The following is an 8,822-nucleotide window of genomic DNA, read 5'->3' on the forward strand; positions in this document are numbered from 1 at the left end:
CATTTACAGCATTCTCCATCAGAATATCCTCAGAAACATTCTTCCTTAGCAAATTCCTTACAGTTTTGCCATCAGACGCTTGAAACACAGCATGAGTGATCTGAGACACGGGGCTGGGAGTCACGGGTCTGTCCACAGGTTCAGGATTTCATTGTACAAATGGGAACTACAATGACCAGGATAACCGTACAAGCTGCTGCTGCTATCAGGGCAGCTATCTTGCAAACCTTTGCTCTTCTGAACTCGGCTTCTTTGCGTTTTAGCAAGGAATCATAGCCAGGAGTATAAATGTCTTCCATCCAGTATTCTAAGTTGTTTGGGTTTAAAGATTCTTGAGTCTAAAAATTAAAAGAAAACAAGTGTTAATTGTCTGGGATCTGTCATTAAGAAAATAAATAAAGCAGATGTGCCTGAAGGCCTCCCAACTGCATCTGGGTCTGCTGTCAGGATAAAGTGGGTTATTGCTGCTTCTCACATCCCTTCAACTCCTGGTCCCAGTTCCACAGGGCTGACGAAAGTGGTAACAAAATATTGCAAAAAATAAACTCCCGCAACAGTATAATTCTGCTGCAAAATCCCTCATGTACCTCTGATTTGCTGGAAACTTTGTCATCTTGGATGGCATTTAAATAAAATCTCTTTAATCTGCCTGACAGCAGAGATGTCAGCAACTACCGGTCTGTTACTGCTTTTTAAATTATTAAAGCCCAGCTGATGGGAAGGGTTCTTAACATATACTCCTCATGCACCACATTTTATTAAGCTAACCCTAATTTTGCTACCATAGCTTGCGTGCAGAAATCACCCAGGACAAGGTGACCCTCAGCTTCTGGCTCTCCTTCCAGCTCCATCTTCTGAAAATCAGCTGGGAGCAGCATGATGCTGTCTCGGTTTTAGGGGCAGGAGGAGAAGGGAGCTGGACACCCAGCACATGAGTTGGTACCACGCATCCCTCTGGACCATCTGTTAACCCCAATGGCACAATCTGTATTTCCACAGGAGGCAATACTCTGCTCATTGTCAAAGTCTGAGCCTGTCTGGGTTGGAGGTAATTTTAAGAGCATGCATAAGAAATTAAAGACTTTACCCTCCCATTCCACATATATAACCCAAAAATAATATTTAAAAAAAAAAAAGTGAAGGAAATCTGAATTGGTCAGAAAATTAAAAGCAATTTTATCAGTGTCTCCATCTGAACTTTTTTTTCTTTTAGTTTTTTCTTCCTTAGCATTTGAGCTGTTCATGCTTTGCATTTCCACCTTGCTTGGTTTTTTTCCCTCCAATCTTTCTGTTAGGGAAAATGGGGGGAAATGGAGAAAATCCAAACAGTAGGCATTATATTGCACTTACCAGCAGAAAGGAATAAAGCAGAAAGAACATTTTGAAAAAATGACAGCTTTTCCTCAAAGCTGTCTCCTGTGTCTGAGGCTCCAAAAGGCCATTTCTTTAAAAACTGAAAAAGATTCCAGATAGAAATGTGCCAGTGAAAATACCCTAACACAGACCATTTCTGGGCTCGTAATGGACCTGATCCAAAGCTCACTGGACTCCGCACAAAGGAACTCCAGCTGACTTGAGAGGGATTTGGGTAAGCCTTTAATTGGCTAATTCAGGTTTGTGGCCACAAGCTACTGCCTGAAACCTTGCTTTGCTTGAAAGTAGCATTTTCTTAACGTACAAAACAACTGCAAGAAGTGATTTTATAGCTACCCTAGAAATAAACAATTAAAACTGAGCAATGGTTTTATGGTTGTTTAATGGAATTCTCTATGATAGAGCTAGTATGCTGAAACAGAGACCATTGGCCAACTCTGAGACTGTACCATTCAGGCTTCGAATGACCTGTTCCAGCCTTCTGAAAAAAAATCAGCAACCTCATCTCTAAAGGCATCAGAAAACAGCCTGACAATGTTTCATCCCAGTGGATCATCACACACAGAGCAAAGCAGTGAGATCTCACACAGACCCCACACCTGGGACAAACTTTGGCCTGATTGTACTTTCACAATTTCTCTTTTTTGAAGGAAAACCCAGCAGACTTGTCAAGTGCCAGGAGAAATTTTAAATAAACAAAGGTAGAAAAAGCCCCTAAGATAGCCATGCTATATGACTCAAGGAAATTACAGTTTTGGCCCTCTCTGTCTTGTTATTGACCTTTTAACTGCTTCAGAAGGAAGATGCATTATTAAAAAGGCCCATTACTGTTAATCAGCTTCCTTTCCCATTTCATTGCCAGACGCAGGAATGTTCATTAAAGCATAATGTATTTACTTTCAGTTCTAATAAACTTAATCACTGGGAAAAAAACTCACTCATCAGTCTGTGTCTATTTTTTAAGTTTGTCAGTAAGCTCTATTATAAAGTCTAGACATGGGCTTTGCGCAGTGGATGCAATTCTGACAGTCCTTTTGGAGGGAGAGAATCAAACCAGTAAAGTTTTATCACCTTTATCCTAAAGATAAATGATGGCAATAAGCCGATTTCTCTGGTTTGCTCACAGTCACGCAGAGCTGCTTACAGGGAACGAAACAGCCCTACGAGGAGCAGATGGAGAACACTTCTCCCAGGGGAGCTTTGCCTCCAAATGTCACCTCCCTTGTTGCCTCCGCGCAGCAGGTACGGGATGCTTTGTGACTGCCTGCTGCAGAGGAACTTCTACCAGCCTACAGCCTGCAGTGCCAGGGTTAGGAATTTAGCAAGCCCTCTAAAGCTTTTCAGACCTAAAAAGCAGCAGGCAGCTGAGGCAAGTTGCAACCTGGTCTCTGTGCTTCCTGGCTTCTCTCGGAGTGCATTTTAGCCACAGCATGGAGCAGGGGCTGGTGAGGACAAGGAAGTTTGTGTGAGCCCAGCCAGGAGGTGAACGACTTGTGCACAAATTCCTGCACAAACACTCATGGGAGTTGCACTACAGCACTGTAGGGGTGATGGTTTTAATTACAAACCAGCTAACATGGGGTCCTGAGGCATGGCAGTTCTCCTTGGGCTAACCAAGTCTTTCTCATAGTATCCTGGGTTTTGTCTGATGGGTTTGGAGCTGGGTTAGGCCTCAGCACTGAGCCATCAAGAGCTGGTGTGGAGCCACAAGTTTTAGGCTCTTACATGCCACCTTTCCTGGCAGACAAGCTTTGGGGATGAGCAAACTCCCTGCACCGCACAGCCCATTGATCACAGCACTGTGTTCGTGGGGCACTGATAAGCCCTGAGCTGTAGGTCAGTGTTCCCCAACTGCTGCCAAGCCTGTAGCTAACTGAGGCAGCCTGCTCTGCTCTGGGGCATGCACACACACATGCAAGGAGCCCAAAATGCCTGAGGCCAGAACCAGTCCCCTGCTGGCTCTGCATGCTGCTGTATAAACGCACATAAACGATACACACTGATCTGCGCATCAGTGTGGATTTCATTATGTGATGCATTTTGTGTTTCATGACTAAACACGGTGACATCTGTTTGGTCTTTACACATTTTGGACATCAATCTTCACGCTTCCTCTTTAAACCTGTGCTCAGATATCATCCTTCCCAAAGGATGTCTTTTTTTTATCAGGCTAGGCAGGGTATCCAACGTGGGCACTCAGTCCTGGGTCTGGGCAGTCTATGATGTATCAGGATGTGTTTTCAAATACATCACAGTTTGGGAAAATTAAAATCCAAGATTTAGATTTGTCTCCCTATAACTTGCTCTGCTCTACTTATTGCAGAAGTCCCTGCGCACTTCAAAGTTGAACTAAAACGCAAACAAGACGGACCATTAGCTGATCTGCTCTTCACGTGACTCTGGTCTCCAGTAGCCATTTCAAAGCTGCAACAGTGTTGTTTCAAAACCAGTCATGGTATTGAATGTCTTCTAGAAATATTTTATGTTTCATATTCCTAGCAAAATGGAAAAAGCTCTGACACTTAAATTCTCTGTGAAAAATTCAGTCAGAACAAGGATTAAAGAAAAAGTAGCAGTGCCAGCTTCTGTACCACTCTGCCCTGCTGCAGTTAGGGACCCGTTCATCTCTGCACCCCTTCACACCTAAAGTCCTTTTTAGAGCTACTAACACAATGATGGCTTAGCAGCCACTTCTCCACTGCAGAATAATCTAGGAGCATCAACCTGTCAAGTATCACCATTCAGCAGTCAAACATCCACATTTTTCTTTGTCCCTGGCCAGGATGGATAGGGATCAGCAAGATTAGAGGCTAACACTGCACAGCTCCTTCCTGAGCTATCCAAATCCCTTCTTAAATGCATGTTCTGGCAACATCCATTTGCAGTCAAGCCATTCAAATTAAACAAAAGGGACTCACTTGTAGATCCAATGCTGCAATCTTGCCTTTATCCCCCGAATTCCTCGTGTACTCCTCTATGGTCCAGGATGGCTGGGCACGTTTCACTTCAGCCAGCTCTGTCAACCTCATGTCTGTGTACAGCGGGTTGCTTTTCATGTGTGACTTGAGTGATGCAGGGTAAGGATGAGGACTAAAGACTTGTTCAATCAAGAAAGCATCTTTTGGTTGTTTAGACAGTCTATGTGGCTGTGGGATTTCGTATTGCCTGTCTGCCTGCAATAGGGTTCAAAAGAATTTGAGAGAAGAAACAGGACTATGAGGGAGTTAAACACAAAGGACAGAAATACCTCTTTAAGAATTGCTTTATGATATTGCTTAATCCATGATAAAAAAATAAATAGAAGTGCCAGCTAGGACAAAGGTTTTGGATGGCCTTATCACATTTGCCCATCCTCTTCTCACAACCAGGCCAACGAGGTATTTTACAGACACAACTCCATGTTCACCTTAACATGAACACAAAGCTGATGCAGCAGCAGAAATCCAGAGATTTCTGAGATCCAGAAAAGCCTCATTGATCTGGAAAAGCTAAAAGCCTGTGTCAGCTTCCAGAGTTCTGTTTCCAGATCAAATCTTAACATGAAGAAGTCTTGTGGGAAGCACCCGGCTAGCACTCCTTGACACCGCACCATCCATGGTACCAATCCAGTGTCAGTGTCACGGTCTACTGCAGGAGGAAGGGACTTTCAAAGTCAGCATTTTGTCCTGGGCACATCAATGTACAGAAAAGCCACGGTTTGGGCTTACTAAGAGTAACTTTCTTCCCATTCTGCAAGCTGCTAATAACCCATGGTTTATGGTTTCTTGTTCATCCAACTGCACTCGGTTCCATCAAACCTCTTCCTTCTCTGCCCTAATTCCTCCCGGTAAGGAAGCACGGCATGCCCATCCTGTGGTCCTGATTGGCAAGGGAGCTGAAGGACCCCCAGTCCTCTGCACTGTCCATGAAACAGAAACAACCACCCACACCATGCACAGTTTCAACTGAGCAGCAACCAGCACAAAGACAGCCATGGTAGCTCTAAGATCTGAGAAGATGGCAGTGGGCAGCTGGTGGGAGGGATGGGCACAATTTTTCTCCCCAACCAAAACAAGACCACAGCTCTGCTGCTTTTTCTTAATAGGAGGTTTAAGATTCATGTAAATGACCATGAAAGCCAGATATAGAGAACACAAATACAATTAGCATCTCATGGCACACATACAAGGATTCTTGAGGGATTTGAATCCATGAATCTATTTTGTTGGCTTTTAAATGTGCACATACTTCTCTAATAAAACCCGTCACAATGTAATTTCAAAATATCCCTTCTCAAACGACCACTAGAGAATTTCAATTTTCCTCACGCCCTTTTCACCAAGTTAATTACCCAACCTCATTATATCACCCCTGAAGATGAAGAATACCATCATCTTCTGAAGATCTCACCCTTTTCAAAAGAGCAAAGTGTTTTTAAGTAACAACTTGACCATATTGCAGCTACCCACCAAGAAGATATAGGTACAAAATCACTCAACTTTGATAACAATAAAGACAAGCATAATATGGCAGGGCGAAATATTGTCATGCCCTGAGGCTTGTGATGACTATGGAAGACATTCATAACTAGATTATTTTTAAGTGCTTATTATGTGAGTTAAAGTCAAAATTACCTCTTTAGATTTCCTGTGCCAGTCCTTATTTTCTCCTCCATCTCTGTCTTTCATCTCCTCTTCTGTAATGCCAACCTGGTTGGTGTAAGTAATAGCTCTCCAGTCTCGGGGAGAGTTTGAAATACTTGCTATTTTGGATTCAGTTGCACTGTTTTCCTCTGTTAATGATCTTGATGACCTCCTAGTAAATAAACTTTTTTTTAAGGCTTTTACTCGAAGACTCTCACTATTACTTCCACTGGCATCTGAACAACACCATTCTGGATTATTCTCCAGTTTGCCTCCATGAGGAGTATTGTGGCACTGAAAAATCTGCGGGGAGTTACTCTCATCTGATGCGGCCTCACTTGTCAAGGAATTGAGATCTATTTGTACGCTGACCTTCTCTGGCTGCTGAATCTTTTGATCCAACTTGCTTAATTTTCCCAGGACTTGGGAGATTTCTTCTCGGACGCCTGAGAGAGATTCCAGTTTCTTCTCTATTTCACCAATTCTCAAAACTAATTTGCAGACACTCGTTTTCAGTTCATCATCTGTGCTACTCATATCTGCCCGGACCACTTTATCCAATTTGTTACAGGCACTCCCGTTGGAGATTTTAGTCAAATTGTGCTCAGGTGAGCTCTCACAGTCTGATTTATGCACCTGAGACAAAGAACCAGTGCTGTTGTAGCACGAAGACTGCATCACTCCCGTGGACCCGCTGATACTCATGTCATCCAAAAACCGGAAAATGTCACTGATGTCATCACTCACAATTTCAGAGTCATCATCTGAGTGCTTAAGGGAGTGCCGCTCTCCGTACTTGGCTTGGCCTGTGGCACACAAATCTTTGCACTTCTTGTGGTCCAGAACTTGCTGCTCCGTTTGTGTCCCAACACTCGTGGTCCTGTCAATGCTTAAGATCTGAACAGAAGAACAGTTAATGCTTTTATCCTTAAACTTTTTAATCGGCTCGTGTTTCTCCACATCTAGAATGGAAGGAATTTCCTTGGGTTTATGCCCGTTTGGTTTCACAGAGTAGTTTGCCTGCATAATTGGTTGCTGATCCTTAGCGTTTAAGTAGGACTGATGCCTGTCAGCTGAAGAAAAGTTTGGAGATGGGTTGTTGGAAGTCTGGTATCGCGGCTTCTCTTCAGACTGCTTCCTATTAAAAAATGATCGTTCAAAGTCAGGTACCTCCTCAGTATTTAAACTCCAGCTCTTAGCTGGCCAGGCAGTTTGCTTGGTTGGCTTTCCAGTCCACTTTTTGGTGTCCTGGGGCCCAAGAATAGTAGTTGGGCCAAAATACGTTGAAGCTTGAAGATCATCTAAACTTTCATGCTTCGCTCGTCTTTTGTCTGGTATAGGAGAATAAACTGGATTCAAGTACTGGCTGCTGTATGGCATTTCAAAGCTGTGGTTGAAGAAAGCCTGCTTAGAGCTTTCTTTCCTGTTCTGAGGCTCTCTGTGTCCATCTTCTGTTTTTTTGTTGGATGGTATTAAGTGGGGAGATATTGTAATCAGATTATGAAAATCTTCTTTGAATATATTTCTTTTCTGGACACACGACTGCATCACAAACGGCTCATCATTTGAAATGAAGGTTTCTTTTATGCCTGCACTTATAGGCAGGGAGTCCTGGTCTGAAATAGATTCATTTTCAATGTTCATGGGGAAGTACGTACTCTGCATCTCGCATGGTGGAGACGTGGCAATGGAGTAGGACGCCAGCGCCTGCAGCCTGTCCAGAGAGGCAGCCCGGCCCTTCATGTCCTTATTAACGCCGAGTAAAAAGTTGGGCTCTGAAGAGGGGACAAACTGCTGACAGTCTTTGCAGTCCATCTTTCTGCACTTCGAAGACCTTCTGACTGGAAAACCCCGGCTGAACTCCTGGTCGTTCAGCTCGCAGTTGGGCACACAGTCTGCAACGTTGCAGATTTCCGTGTCAGATCGACAGGACTCGAAGGACTCTTTCTTCTTCACTTTCTGCCTTGCAACTGGAAGTTTCTCCTTGGCCACTCCCCCGTTCATTTGTATGAGGTTGAATATTGTTACTATATCTGCTGCAACCATGATTTTCTTTGATTGCTGATTGTTTACAGTGCATCTCATTTTGTCTTTGAACAAAGTCGCTGGGAAATTAGGATCCAGGCAAGCGGTGTAAAACAGCACGCTTCTGAGCTTGGCCAACTGGGACAAATCAAACCTCGCACACAGTGACTTGCAGAGGTCCTGGTAAGAAACAGTATTTTGTTTCGTGTCCAGCTCCTCCAAGATCTTCACCAGGAAGAGCGAGGTTTCCTGGTTGGACTCCATGGCTTAAGTGTATTTTGTTGTTTAGCCTGGAAACCGTGTCCCACTTCTACAGAAAAACACAACAGCAAAAAGACTGTAAGTCACCCACAGATAATACTCAGGACCCTGTAATTTTCAGGACCCTGTAATTGAGCCACAGGTGGGACCTGACTCCTAGCCATGCAGTTGAGGGTTTGCTTGTATAACCCATCCTCATGTTTCAGAACTCCAGGCTGTAATCCTAGCATCAATGAAATCAATACTTAAATGGCATCAGGATTTCATCCAAGGAAACTCTCTACTAAAGCAAGCAAGCGAATAAAGAGCAGAAGATTTGGAGGGGCTAAACGAATGGCAGATACACAATCACAGCCTGCTTGCTACGGGGCTTTCACAGTACTTCTTACCAACTTGTGAGAGGTTGAAAGTACAGACACATCAAAATGTGTGGCAGTAAGTTTAGCCCTAGCCTAACCAGAGATGATCGACCACACCGTGACAACCCCGGCTCTTTTCATATCTGACTGCAAATGACTCTCAGGAAGATTTTCTAAGAAT

The 8,822-nt window shown here is 43.7% G+C and overlaps 1 protein-coding gene across 1 annotated transcript in view; it reads right to left on the reverse strand.

Moving 5' to 3' along the window:
* KIAA1024 (KIAA1024 ortholog) overlaps positions 1-8,333 on the reverse strand; it is an 8,911-nt gene extending 578 nt beyond the window's left edge. The window contains exons 1-3 of the mRNA XM_010183092.1: positions 5,988-8,333; positions 4,293-4,547; positions 1-338 (exon numbers count right to left, since the gene is read on the reverse strand). The exon at positions 1-338 is cut by the window's left edge and continues 578 nt beyond it. Of these exons, the coding sequence (XP_010181394.1) occupies positions 141-338; positions 4,293-4,547; positions 5,988-8,285 (2,751 nt within the window). The 5' untranslated portion in view covers positions 8,286-8,333 and the 3' untranslated portion in view covers positions 1-140. The remainder of the gene's footprint in view (positions 339-4,292; positions 4,548-5,987) is intronic.
* Positions 8,334-8,822: the final 489 nt, after the last annotated feature.

This window comes from Mesitornis unicolor, unplaced genomic scaffold, assembly GCF_000695765.1.
Source record: "Mesitornis unicolor isolate BGI_N332 unplaced genomic scaffold, ASM69576v1 scaffold534, whole genome shotgun sequence".
Classification (NCBI taxonomy): domain Eukaryota; kingdom Metazoa; phylum Chordata; class Aves; order Mesitornithiformes; family Mesitornithidae; genus Mesitornis; species Mesitornis unicolor.